The sequence below is a fragment of the Budorcas taxicolor genome, chromosome 12 (assembly GCF_023091745.1).
Source record: "Budorcas taxicolor isolate Tak-1 chromosome 12, Takin1.1, whole genome shotgun sequence".
Lineage (NCBI taxonomy): Eukaryota > Metazoa > Chordata > Mammalia > Artiodactyla > Bovidae > Budorcas > Budorcas taxicolor.
This window is the reverse complement of record NC_068921.1, coordinates 50,477,108-50,491,648: the sequence shown is the minus strand read 5'-3', so window position 1 is coordinate 50,491,648 and position 14,541 is coordinate 50,477,108. Positions and strand designations below refer to the sequence as shown.

At 43.0% G+C, this 14,541-nt stretch overlaps 1 protein-coding gene across 1 annotated transcript in view; it reads left to right on the top strand.

Annotated features, from left to right (window-relative positions):
- Nucleotides 1-1,485: 1,485 nt before the first annotated feature.
- Nucleotides 1,486-14,541, top strand: part of TBC1D4 (TBC1 domain family member 4) — a 220,446-nt gene continuing 207,390 nt past the window's right edge. The window contains exon 1 of the mRNA XM_052650019.1: nucleotides 1,486-1,983. Coding sequence (XP_052505979.1) covers nucleotides 1,486-1,983 — 498 coding nt within the window. The remainder of the gene's footprint in view (nucleotides 1,984-14,541) is intronic.

The following is a 14,541-nucleotide window of genomic DNA, read 5'->3' as shown; positions in this document are numbered from 1 at the left end:
GAAGAGTCGGATGCAACTGAGTGACTAAGCGCAACGCTGACCCTAAAAGACAAAGCAGTTTGAACAGGGCATGATGGAGTACACTTTACTTATGTAATATTCTCAACACAATAGAGACGTTAAGAGAATAGCATCAAAGAGAGAATCTACCAAGAGCCTTAAGAAAGGGAAAAGCGTATCAGAGCCAACAAAGTTCCTTCTAGGTCGCCAGGGTAGTAGATCTGATTCGGGCTTGAGGTCAAAATCAAAGGTGTAACAAGTGTTCATTTCCCTTGAAAAACAAAGACCTAAAAAACCTTCCTTTAAGAAAAATATTCTTTGTTCAGATGACCAAAGCCCCTATGTGTTAATAAAAGAATCATAAATAAATTTCTTTTGAAATGGAAAAAAATTCATCATAATTTCGTGATTTAAAACATGAGTATTTTTTTGAGATTATTAGGAACTAAGAATCAGAAATCATGTAGACTTTTGAAGGAATTGAAACCAAGCAAATATGATTACTTGAAAAAAAAAGTCTTAGGGTCCCATTGAGAATGGTCCCCTCTCCAGGGGGCAGCAGAGACGCCCAAAAGAAGACGAAGATCTCGGCGACCCGAGAGAGGACGAGTTGGTCGGGGCAGGGCCGACGCTGGGAGCAGAACTGCTGCCCGAGGGGCGGGTTGGAGGAGCGGTCGGGGACCGCGGCCGGAAAAAGAGGCAAAGAGGTGACTTCTCAGATAAGCTTTCAGAGACGACGCTCTCCGCCCGCCCGCCCGTCCGGAGGCGGGGTGGCAGCCCGATTAAAGAAGCAGCCAGCCTGGAAGGAAGGAAGAAGCGAGGGAGGGACGGGAACAGTAGGAGGAGGAGCAGCGAGCTGGGCTGCAGCGACCGGAGGAGGAGCGGCCCCGGCGAGGCCACGTTTGGTGTTTGTTATTTTCCACCGAAATAGTTCTCGCAGGCTCTCCAGGAGGACAGATCGCGCCGAAGCCCGGGGCCCCCGACCTTCCAGGTGACAGCCGGTCACCCTGGGAGGAATCAGCTCCGCCCCAAGTCACCCCCTCCCGCCCGCCCACAGCCGGTTCCCCGCCCAGCCTCCCCGTGCCCGCCCGCGGCAAGCGGCGGCCGCAGCGGCTCTGCAGCGCCGGAGAGGGTGGCGAGGGCCCTCGGACCCCGCGGAGCCGCGGACGAGGAACGGGGAGGTCTGACCCCACGCGCGAGCCCGAGAAAGGAGGATGGCGATTTAACTCGCCCTCTTCAGCCAGTCCTGCTGCCCGGCGCTGCCCGGGTGCCCGCCGCCAAAGCCCGGGAGCCGCGCCCGGAGAAGTGCCGCATGGGGCAGGGCCGCTAGGGCGCGGAGTTCGGGGTCTCGCCGAGTAGGGCGCACGGCCCGGCGCAGCAGTTGGCACAGTTTCGGCGGCGCCTTTAACGCGAGAACTGGGGGGGGGTGGGGGGCGCGGCGGGCCTCTCCCCCCGCCTCCGTGCCCTCCTCGGGAGGAGTGAGTTATGGAGCCCCCCAGCTGCATTCAGGATGAGCCGTTCCCGCACCCCCTGGAGCCCGAGCCTGGCGCCCCGGCGCAGCCTGGCCCCGGGAAGCCGAACGACAAAAGGTTCCGGCTGTGGTACGTAGGGGGGTCGTGCCTGGACCGCAGGACCACGCTACCCATGCTGCCCTGGCTCATGGCCGAGATCCGCCGGCGCAGCCTGAAGCCCGAGGCGGGCGGCTGCGGGGCGCCGGCGGCCCGCGAAGTGCTGCTGGTGCTGAGCGCGCCCTTCCTGCGCTGCGTCCCCGCGCCGGGCGTCGGGGCCACTGGGGGCTCCGGCCCGACGGCGGCGCAGCCCAACCCGGCCGTGTTCATCTTCGAGCACAAGGCGCAACACATCTCGCGCTTCATCCACAACAGCCAGGACCTCACCTACTTTGCTTACCTGATCAAGGCGCAGCCCGACGACCCGGAGTCGCAGATGGCCTGCCACGTTTTCCGCGCTGCAGACCCCAATCAGGCAAGACCGCGCGGCTCCGAGGCCCCGGGGAGGGTCCGACACACCCGGGAGGAGTGGCGGGGCAGCGGGCGCCGGTACCCCACGTTAAGGACAGGCTCTGGCCCCGCTGCTGGCGCGCGCCGTCCACGTGGCGCACTTGAGCGCAGCTGGTCCCGCTCCTCGGACCCCGAGTCCGGGAGCTGGCTTTTGGGTGCGGATGGGGCAGCGGGAGCAGGTGACCCGCAGGAACGAGGACGAGAGAGGGAGGCTGAGTGGCGGAGGAGCTAGGCCGATGCGGGGAGCAGCGCACGTCCTGGCAGCGCACGTCCTGGCAGGATCCCGACGTCTTGGGGTGTGACTGGAGAGACGGCATGCCCGGCCTTGGTCGAGTGTGTGCGTGCGTGCAGGTGTGTGTTTGAGTGTACGCGGGAGAGGGTTGGGTTCCTAAAGGCCCCCGCACTCACCCTGGGTCTTGGTCGAGTCCTGTACCTTAGCCCCTTGATGGTTACACCTTCGTCACAATAACACCTGCAGGTCTCCGATGTGGGAAGATGTTTCAGAGCCGGGTTTAGGGAGAAGTTACTAGACGTTGTCAGATTGTCAGCAAAATACGAACCTGCGTTTAGATGTTGAGCGGAAAGGCTGCTGCTGCTTCTTCTTTTTTTTTTTTTTTCCTTTTTGCCGTTTTTTACACACTAATTGGAAACAGAATCAATACCCACTTGGGTGATTTAAAAATCAGTGTCTTAGAAGAGGCGAAAAATGTCTTTTCTAATATAATTTCTCTAGAGTTTACGAAATCGAGGTGCCTGTTACCAAACAGTACGTTTTTACTTCCTTAAGAAACGGACACAGTCCTTTTTTCCTTCTGGAGAGAGATAGTTAAACAGTTTTTACCATATTTTGGTTGTGTCTTGAAAAAGAGCACCCCCTCCCCCACCTTTTTAAACAAATGTGTAAGGAGTTTTTTTTACCGTGTCAAAAGTCCCTGAGATGCTGTCATTTTTGAGTTATTTATTTGTTTGGACAAAGTACTTTAGATTCTTTGGGAAAATAGTGATGTCTAAATATAAATCAATGAAGTCCCAGTTGTACTCTGTGGCCAGTTTCTTTAGCAGCTGGCCAATTAATGGTCAGATGAGAAAAACATTCTATAAGTAAGGCTTTAAGCTTTGAAAATTCATATGATACTAGAATATATGAATTTTCAAAAATTAAAGCGTCTAGTATCTGTAACAGAGAAGGAAATGGCAACCCACTGCAGTATTCTTGCCTGGAGAATCCCAGGGACAGAGGAGCCTGGTGGGCTGCCCTCTATGGGGTCGCACAGAGTCGGACCAGACTCAAGCAACTTAGCAGCAACAGCAGCAGTATCTGTAACAGAAAGATTGTCTGTTTAATAGCTTTCCACAAAAGGCCTATAGTTCAGCTGAAGAAAATAAAAGTTCAGTATCTTCTGATTCCATCAGTTACTTTGTAAGCTAGTTTAATATGCTCAGAACTCCCAGTGTGAAGAGAGCGATTTTGATTTATGGGACCTCTGTTACATTATGGTAAAATACCTTATTACAGATGATCTCAGAATCCTAACCATGATTAAAATGAATTTCATTTCATACTTATGTGTTCAAAATTTATTTTTAGCTGTCAGTTATGTTGAAGTTGGAGGGCAGCATGTTCTTTATTTCTACTGTTGTAGTACTGTATTTATCACTATCTTTATTGTTTTAAGATTTTTGGGTTCTGTGAGTAAGATGGAAGTAGTGGCATTTTTCTAGGACTTTAAGGAATATTTCAAGATTCTTGATGGTTCTTTTCTTCAGGTCTGAAGCATGACACATCATTGCTAATTTCACTGGTGGTCAAAGTTTGTTTCTGGGTTATAGCACCTTAAATTCTCAACAGTAGCTATTGAGTTTTCCCTGGACTTATTGAAGTTCAATTAAAATATCCCGTTTTATTTACCTTCCTTTTTGTATTTAGATTTGAGAGGCTGAATGTGCTGTCACGTTACAAATAATAGCATGTGTAAGCTTATGTACCTGCTATGTAGGAGCAGTGGAAGCCAAATGGCTTTTTGATGAAAGAAGAAACAAATTTTTCCTGTTTATTGTCATTTCCTAGTCGAGTCTTTGATCTAAAGATGTAGATTGCTATTTGCCCCAAACCTAGAGAGCCCCTGGCAGAGGATCATTAATTTGAAAGGCCAGATGTTGTCTACTTAAGAATTATCTCCAGCCATAAATCAAGGGTTACAAACCTCAATGGCTGGGAGGATGGTTGAGTGAGGTCCATGGAGGACTAAATAGGGAAGTTCTTTCTCAAGGTGCTGCTCAGCTCCAGATGGAAATTACATTAACAGAATATAAGCTCAGTGTTGACCAAACTTCTGATTTCTCAAGAGAAAATGGAAATTTGGATTTTTACATATGAGTCCACATTTTAAAGTATTAGCAAGTATTTTAAACATTTAAGAATCCTATCTGGGCTAAACAAAACACATCTGAAGTTTGGCTTCAGAGATCTAAGGGCGGCCACTTTTGATCTTGCGCATAAATATTTGCTGAGTGGCCAAGTGCAGTCATTAGATACTGTGTGCTCTTTGTCACATTTCCTTTTGAAATAGTGGGGAGAGTTAGAATGATTTGGAAGGCAGAATTTATAAGTCAGATTCCCAGTAGTGATGATTCCACAGTTGAACTTGTTTGAGGATGAATTCATTACATTATTTCCATCCAGCAGTATACCTCATATAGCGTAGAATCTCTGGATTTTTCTGAGCACCTATGAAATGAGAAGGAAGAAAATTTGCTGTTTGCTTTGCCACTGAATTCTACATTTGAAGTAGAGACTTATTTGTTCTTGTTTAGTCGCTAAATCATATCTGACTCTTTTGCGAGCCCGTGCCAGGCTTCTCTGTCCATGGGATTTACCAGGCAAGACTACTGTAGTGGGTTGCCATTTCTTTCTCCAGGGGATCTTCCCAGCCCAGGGATTGAACCTGCATCTCCTGCATTGACAGGTGAATTCTTTACCACTAAGCCATCAGGAAGCCCCAGAGAATTATTTAGTTGGACTTTAAGATTATGGCTAAATCTCCTAAGTATTTTCTACAATCCCTGAACAAAATATGGAAGGTAACCTGGAGCAGAAGTCCTGCAAACATCCCCAAGTAAACTAGCCTCTGCTTTGTCTTTCTTGCCTGTCCCTTTTCTGAAATAGACCTGTCTGTTGGATGCCCATATAACTTTTATTGTTTAATGCAGGACAATTTTATGAGAAAGGAGGTGTCGTTAAACTTACACTGGCATATAAAACTGGATTGTTTAGGGCAAACAGGAACATAGATGACCATAAATAAATGGAAAAGTTTGTGTTTCTGCCAAGTCATGGAAATGGAGGATATGGTTTATGTATATAAAATGATGACGTTTTGCAGCATATCTACTCACACATCTTTTCGGGGGTGGATCTCTTTTTGAGGGTGACCTCAAAGATGGGAGTGCTGTGTGTATGGTAGTCACTTCGGTCTATTGTGGGGAGTTGCCAAAGTGATGTGCCCTCAGGCTCCACACCTTCCTGGTGGGTAAGAGTTAGCCTAAGGATGCTAAACCTTAGCCTGGAGGAGTGCTCTGCCATAATGCTCTGATGCAGAGCTATTTCTCCCAGGTGCAAGGAGAGGTGTGGGTTGGGAGCAAGTGAACTAGTTCCAGTTCAAATATATGCCAATACAGATTGCTTCCCATTTATTCAAGCCTGTGTAGTCTTGCATGGGAGGAATGTCAGTCAGCATGCATCAGCTAAGGTTGGGTATTTGAAAAGTGCTTAACTCTGCATAACTTAAAAAACAGTTGCACTGGCATAAATTGAGTCGTAGACTTAAAACTGGTTGGAGAAACCAAGAATCTCTGATTCTATACCTAAAATCTTGGGAAGGTCACTAATGTTCTTCAAAGTACTTACCTTTATCTACTTTCAGAAAGAGCCTGAATGTAGCATTCAGAAAATACTACATATTTAGCATTATCTCCATTTCCCCATGAAAAAGCAGAACTTGTTTTATGTTATATATATATTTTTATATTATAAATAAGAATTGTTAGTGTTTAGTACTCTTGCCTGGAAAATCCCATGGGCAAAGGAGCCTGGTGGGCTGCAGTCCATGGGGTCGCAAAGAAGCGACTTCACTTTCACTTTTCACTTTCATGTACTGGAGAAGGAAATGGCAACCCACTCCAGTGTTCTTGCCTGGAGAATCCCAGGGACGGGGGAGCCTGGTGGGCTGTGGTCTATGGGGTCACACAGAGTTGGACACGACTGAAGCGACTTAGCAGCAGCATAACGCTTGTTAGAGATTACATGTGTTATCATTTGCATGAGACTCAACAGCATGTGTTTCAGATTGTAGAATGAGTAGTCATTTAAAACACAAAAACACGATTGCTGTAATTTTCATTGATTTCATTTGTGTATATATTCCTTGAAGCTCACAAGAATGTACTTTCAAAGAGATTTTACAAATTGTGTTCTTAAAATTAAAAAGTGAACTCGACATGGTTTATTTTCAACTCTAAGTTCTCTAAGCCTGTGGGTTTGTTGCTTCTTTTAAAATATTTAGTATTTTCTGAACTTTGCTCAGATAACCAATTTTTACCCATATATTTTCAAAAGATCATTTTTATTGTTGTCAGAGTTGAGGATCAGTGGCTCTGGGAATATACAAGCAAGGAAACCAAAGAAATAGAAATCTTGAAATTTTCACATCTCTCTCTATACTTTCCAAGTACTTTGTGCTATTCTAGACAGGTAGATTTCTTCCCTCGTGTTTGCTCTAGTCACTTTTGTTGTTCTCTCCCTTTCTAATCTGAGGTGGATCTAATCTGCCTTGGCTTTGTGGTAGGATTGTGACTACCATATCTAGGGGAAAGGTAAAAATGTATAGCCAGAGACTCCCACTTGTGAATGGCATGTTATAGGGAAGATGGTGGTGTTTGGTATCAAGCCTTGTTTATCATAAACCAGAGGTTCTCAAACTTGAGTGTGTGTCAGAATCACCTGGTGAGCTTGTTCGAACAGACTGGTGGCCCTCAGCCTCAGTTTCTGATGTTATCAAGTTCTCTGATGATGTCCAGACTCTGGTCTGGCGACCACGGTTTGAGACCCACTGCCCTCAGTGATTCTGTTCATCTGGTTGGGTATATAATCCTTTCTATTGTCTTGGTTATTTTTGTAGCTATTCTCAAACTTGCAAGTTCAGGGTGAGTGTGGAGAGGAATAATATCTACAGAAGATTTTTAAGAAACTCTTCATTTTATGGCTTAATAGCTTTGCATATTTTCTTTGCTGCTGCTGCTAAGTCACTTCAGTCGTGTCTGACTCTGTGCGACCCCATAGATGGCAGCCCACCAGGCTCCCCCATCCCTGGGATTCTCCAGGCAATAACACTGGAGTGGGTTGCCATTTCTAGATAGACATTATTCTGCCAGACATGCTGAGACTAGCCATATGTTTACTGAAAACATTACCTTTCAAGCCAAAGTTTTAGGTTCTTCAGATGGCATAATCAATTTATAAGGAATATATTCTAATGTTCAATTATGATAAATTTTTGTAAAAATCAAAGCTTTATTTATTTGAATCTGCAGAACTAACATGTAAAACATCAGTATGTGTAATATTCTGTCTAGTAAGAAAAAAATCAGGCAAGAAGAAACAGAATTGACAGTTTGGTGAAAAAGATTATGACTACTCTGAGTGATTATTGCAAACTTTTCTTTTCTCTCCTTCCCCTTCCTCCTCCTCCTCCTTTGTCCTTTTTAAATCTCACGGCTTTGTTTGTTTTGTTAAAATCATCTAGATAGTGATTTTAGATGCCCATTTCTTTTGGGCTGTGTTGCCATGTTGTGGTGGCTTCCCAGGTGGCGCTAGTGGTAAAGAACCCGCCAGCCAATGTAGGAGACACAGTTTCAATCCCTGGGTTGGGAAGATCCCCTGGGGAAGGGCATGGCAACCCACTCCAGTATTCTTGCCCGGAGAATCCCCATGGACAGAGGAGCCTGGTGGGCTAGAGTCCGTGCAGTCGCACAGAGCTGGACACGACTGAAGCAACTTCCTATGCACCACCGCATGCCATGTTTTTACTTAGATATATCCCCCTGTAAAATGAGGGACAGGTCAGTTATAAACTAATTTTGTAGTACATTCAGAATTGACCAGATAAAGGATTTTGCTTGAATTATGGTCTATATAAAATATTAACACAAATTTAGTAATTCATTGGGAGGCATCAACTAAGCATGCCATTGGCTTGCTACTTTAAGGGTGTAATGTGATTACTAACATACGCCATAGTATGTCTATCTAAATAGCTTTTTAATGCTTAAAAGCTAACCTTTGTTGAGCTCTTGCTGGATGATATTACTGCCCTTAGTGCTTGTCCTAGGCTATCACATTTTATCTTCACAATAACAGTGTAAAGTATGTATCAGTCTCCCTCCCATTTTACAGATGAGAAAACTGAGCTAAAGAAAGTTTAAATATTTCCCTAAAGACACAAAGCTTGTAATGGTAGAAGCAGTTTTCAGTCTGTGTGAATAGTTCTCTTATCTGCTACTCTAAAAATCTGATTTTAGTTGTTAGTGATAGGAAACTTTATGCTATCACTTTTTCCCCATTTGTAAAAATATATAGTTGTTTTATTTTATTTTGTTTTCTAGTTTTATTGAAGTATAATTAACAAGCAAAAGTGAAAGTGTGTTAGTCGCTTAGTTGTGTCTGACTCTTTGTAACCCCATGGACTGTAGCCTGCCTGGCTTCTCTGTCCATGGAATTCTCCATGCAAGAATACTGCAGTGAGTGGGTTGCCATTCCCTTCTCTAGGGGATCTTCCAGACCCAGAGATCAAACTGGGTCTTCTGCATTGGAGGCAGATTCTTTACCGTCAAAAATTGTACATATTTAAAGGTATAATGTAGTGTTTTGGTATACATATCAAATGGAAGGATTACCACATCAAGCTAGTTAACATATCCATCAGCTCACATAGGTATTGTTTTCTCTGTGTGTGTATGGTGAGAAAACTTAAGATCTACTCTTTTGGCAAATTTCAAGTCTACAATATAATATTATTAACTATAGTCACCATTCTCTCTATTAGATATTCAGAACTTTCTCATCCTGCATAATTGAAGTTTGTTTCCTTTGACCAGCATCTCCCCATGTCTCCCATCCCCCAGCCTCTGATAACCACTATTTTACTCTCTGCATTTATGAGTCTGACTTTTTAAATTCCATGTATAAGTGAGATCATGCAGAGTTTGTCCATCCCCCCCACCACTTTTTAATTAAAAATCTCCACATTTAAATGTATTCATTAAATTTGTAAAATAATAATGAAATGCTAAATGCATGCTTGGATATAGTTTTGCCAGTGTGTATTTTTGTTTTAATGGAAAGTGAAAAGTTGTATGATTTGTTAGACTGGTGAAGCTGAAGTCTAGTTTTACATTGTGTCTTTAGGAGTGGCAGGGAAGTAAACTGTGAGAGTCTTGTTTGCAACCCTGTAACTACTTTGACCTGAAGTGTTAGTTGCTCAGTCATGTACTACTCTTTGCGACCCCATTAGGAGGCTGTCTATGGGGTCGCACAGAGTCGGATGCGCCGGAAGCGACTTAGCAGTAGCAATAGCAGGACTGTAGCCCACCAGGCTGTCCTTAGAATTCTATAAGCAAGAATACTGGAGTGGTTGCCATTTCCTTCTCCAGGTGATCTTTCCAACCCAGGAATTGAACCTGGGTCTCCTGCACTGCAGGCAGATTCTTTACGGTCTGAGCCACCAGGGAAGCCCTGATAACTACTTTAGTTTAGAATAAAGATTCTTTAGGATATGTATTTAAGAATGGGTACAACCATGTGTTTGTTTCATTGACCCTTAAAGGATATAAATATTGTAACGTATAACAAAGTAGAAAGTATAAATTATAAAAATGTATTGTAATATCAAAGTATATAATTATAAAGTGTGAAATTATAAAATAGTCTGCCTGCAATGCAGGAGACCTGGGTTCGATCCCTGGGTCTGGAAGATCCCCTGGAGAAGGAAATGGCAACCCACTCCAGTATTCTTGCCTGGAGAGTCCCATGGATGGAGGAGCCTAAGGGAAAGAATATGTAAATTTTAAGGTTACATTAATCCCAGTGATCTGATGGGCTGATATATGGTTTTGCAGGAGTTCAAGTAGGGAAAGGTGGTTCAAAACAGCATTCATGGGTTCACAGTAACATCAGCCTGCTGAACCCATGCTGTGGCAGCCAGTGCCATAGGCATGCGTTTGGGAAAATAACATCGTTTATCACATTGAATTTAGCTCATTAGTGTAATTGTTACTGGTTTTATACTTGTGTTCGTGGGTATTTTATAAGTTGGCTTTGGTTTGAAAATTGTTTAAAAGCTAGAGCTGTGTCTAAAGTTTATGTCTAGATTTTTGCGAATATGTTTAAAGTAACAGTAAAATAATTACATTAACATCTTAATTTATATTTAAAAGTATTCTAACAACCAAAGGTTAAGTTCAGAAAACTCCTGGCTTAAACTTTCAGGTGTTATTTCATATGACTGCAATCATCTATGATCCTATGACAGAGAGGGAAAAAAGTATGAGATTAAAATTTTGGTGGGTTTAATTTCAGATAATCTTATCACAGGTGTTTGCAGCTCTACGAAAAAGATACAGAGGTATTCTTCTCCAAATTACTGATCCCTTTCAAATTTTATTTCTTGTAAGAGGTTGGGTTGGAAAGAGGATCTCCTAGTAATGGGATCTTCCTGGTTAAATATAGCAGCCTAAATTTGCTGCTTCAGATCTTTTATTTTGTGGATGCCCTTAACTAGTTGGATAGTCCTCACTTTGGAACTCTTGAGAATTTTTACAGGAATTTCTATAATTGTCAAAGTTAGAACATGAAACTTTGTACTGTCAGTATTATATAACTTCTGAGTAGTTTGAAATCAATTTCAGATTGCAAGTCAGTGTTTCTGGTTGAGCAAATCAAGTAATATTTTATATCTCACAATTGTATCTTCACTCACATTTTCCATAATAGGTTATACAATGTAGACAGATACATTTATGGCTTAGGGTTTTACAAAGCAACAAGCAAATCTATCTTCTGGCCTCAGACAGCTCCCAGTTTTTTCAATTCACCTCTTGCCCTGACTTCAGCGATTTAATTCTCATTAGCTAGGCAGCTCGAGGGATTTTCTTGAGTTTACCTGAAATTAAACTGATGGCTTTCCTGCTTGGTTCTGCAAGTATTTCTGTTCCTTAAATTTCCAGTAACATATTCTTAATACCAGGCTTCCTAAGAGGTGCTAGTGGTAAACAACCTGCCTGCCAGTGCAGGAGATGTGAGATGTGGGTTCGATTTCTGGGTTGGGAAGACCTCCTGGAGGAGGGCATGGCAACCCACTCCAGGCAAGGCAAGGTCTCTTGCCTGGAGACTCCCATGGACAGAGGAGCCGGACTCGGACAGGACTTAAGCAACTTAGCACGCACGCAAGTGCTTTATACCTGGTGGGATTCCCCAGTACTGTGTGTTGCATGCGCCACACCCTCCACTTTGGAGACTACCCAGTGTCTACTGTCGGACTCTTTAATATTGTGCACTGCCTGTTTGATTGAATTTCTTTCCACTTTTGGAAGCTAGTCTTCCCCCTTCTGAGGGATGATCTGGTTGTCTGGTCCTTACCCCTTCCTGTTGGTTCCCTCCAAAGCTATTAGCCATTATTTACTGATTTTATTTTGGTTTTCATATGGAATTTTGCTAAGATCTATTGGCAGGAACATAGCCTAGTGGTGATAGGCAGTAGGCACGATCCCTCTATATTCACCCATAATTCTATATCTAATTTGAGGAAGGTTCAATAGGCTGAATTCAGAAAACTAGATTTTTGTCTAGCTTCTATACTGATAAAGCAATATGAAAGTGGGTGGTGTTATATTTTATTTTTCGACAGCCCTTTATATTTTAACTTCCCCCATTGATCCTCAATTCAAATGGCCAAATTGTTCTGTTAAAATAATAACGGCATTTGATAAAATTGCCTGCTCTATATTCCTTTAAAAAAAGTGTGTTAGTTATAGCAATAACTAATAACTAATATAACTAGCCAATACCACTAACCAATAACTAATATGACATGTGGAATCTGGAAGTTAATTGATATTAAACTTTCATTTCTGTTGAAAGTTAGGGTGAATATATGTTGAAATTATATTGTTCATTTTAATAACTGGAGTGTGAACATGACCAATTAAATCTAGCTTAATTAATATATGAGGTAGTATTGAGATTTTTTGGAATAAAAGTATATTTAAAACAAAAATTTCAATTTCTCAACTATTCTTACTTAAGCCCATCTTGTAGTTTAACAGAATTTGTTATCTCTCTTTTGCTTGATCCACCACAATTATCCAGTGTTTGATTCTATCTTTGGAAAGTATGCTCTAAACTTCTAGGAGCCATGTTAAAAAATAATAGATACATATTCATGATAATATTAGCTCTAAGCAGTATATATGTATTTAGTTTCTTTTTCAATCTTTGACTTTTTTTCCCTTTCTTTTCTATTTTTTAAATTGTGAAAGTATGATAGCACATTTAGTGGGAGACTTGGAAAATACAGAGCCAAGTTACATATAGTTCCACTATATAATACAAATATTTTTTCAAGTAGACAAATTAAGATTTTTTTAGTTGGAGTTTCAATATCAAACTCAAAAATTAATAGAATGGACAGAAAAGGAGAAGGTATAGTAGACCTGAAAAGCACTGTGAACCAATTCAACATCGTTACGGACGTAGACAGTTTTCACACAACAGCAGGATAGAAATATGTTTGTTTTCTTGACTGGAGGGTCTCAGACTTAAGCATGCATTACCTGGAGGATTCATTTTCATGCTGATTGCTGGATCTCCATCCCCAGAGTTTCTGATTCAGTAAGTCTGAGGTGGGGCCAGAATTTGCATTTCTAACGATTCCCTGGTGATACTGATGCTGCTGGTGCAGAACCACACTCTGACAACCACAGCTCTAGACTGGGGGGGGACACACTCTTCCCTTTGTTTTTGGAAACACAGTTTCTGTGAATACCGCCCCCCCCCCCCCCCGCCCCAACTCATTTATTTATATATTTATTGTCTGTGGCTGCTTTTGTTCTGCAGTGACAGTACTGAGTGTTTTTGACAGAGACCCTATGGCCACCAAGCCCCAGGTTTTTATTATCTGGCTTTTTATAGGAAATGTTTGCTGACCCCTTCTCTAACAATCCTGTTAAAAATAGGTATTTTTATCTCCATTTAATAGATGAGAAAACTAAGTCAGTAATTTTCCTAAGGATGCAAGGCAGCAGTAGCAGCCAATCTGGATTTCTGAACTGCATGCCTTTTCCGAAGCCCACTTTGTAAATTTTTTATTGATGGCCCTTAAATGTGTCCGTATAGCTCAGAGTGCCAGCTTCTTTCAGCATTTAGATGCTTACTTGACATCTGCTTGTGAATATGTAGTTGCTGATACTTATAACCTGGGAATTATATTTGAGTCCTAGTTTTCACTTCCCAAGGACAGTCCTCAAGAAGGACAGTCCTCATGGAAGGAAGTCATCATGTTGATTCTGCTTTCAACACTGACTTTTTTTTTTTAAAATTTTTGGCTGCACTGGGCATGTGGGATCTTAGTTCCCTGAACAGGGATGGAACTGTGTCCTCTGCAGTGGAAGCCCAGAGCCAACCACTGGACTGTGAGGGAAGTCCAAAACTTGGTTTTTAGTATGTCCATGTCTCTCCAAGACCACTGCCACCACCTGGGTCTAATTCTCGTCAGGTCTTTCTGGGACTATTAGACTCCTCTCAACTATTCTCCCTGCTCTACTCTTGCTCTCTTATCAGTCCCTTCTTCAATGGAAGCACAAACCAGACGAGATTCCCTTTGTGCTCAGAGTAATATCCAAATTCTTCTCACGCCATCCTGCCTGGCTCCGCCCCTTCATCTCCCCGTCCCTGGCCGGCCCCTCAGTCTCCTCTTGGACTGCCCCTCTCCACATGCTCCCTACATTTCAGTCATCCTTAGCCAAGTCCAACTGAGATCACTGCAGAGTCTCCGCAAGTGTGCTTTCCATTCTTAGCCATTCTCAGGTTTCAGTTCTTTGCTTGACTCGCAAATAACACATCCTCAGATTGGCCTCTGACAACGCTCTATCTAATAAAGTCGGTAGATATCTCAAATTTTCACTTCTATCTCAGCCCTTTATTTGTTTTCCTTTTGGCATTCACACATTTAAAATTAATTTAAAAAACATTTTCTCTGAATACTGTCACCACCTCTAGAATGTAAGCTCCAAAGAGACAGCAATCTTGTCTGGTCATGGTTGTATCCTCAGATCTGCTGCTGCTGCTAAGTCGCTTCAGTCGTGTCCAACTCTGTGCGACCCCAGAGACGGCAACCCACCAGGCTCCCCGGTCCCTGGGATTCTCCAGGCAAGAACAGTGGAGTGGGTTGCCATTTCCTTCTCCAATGCATGA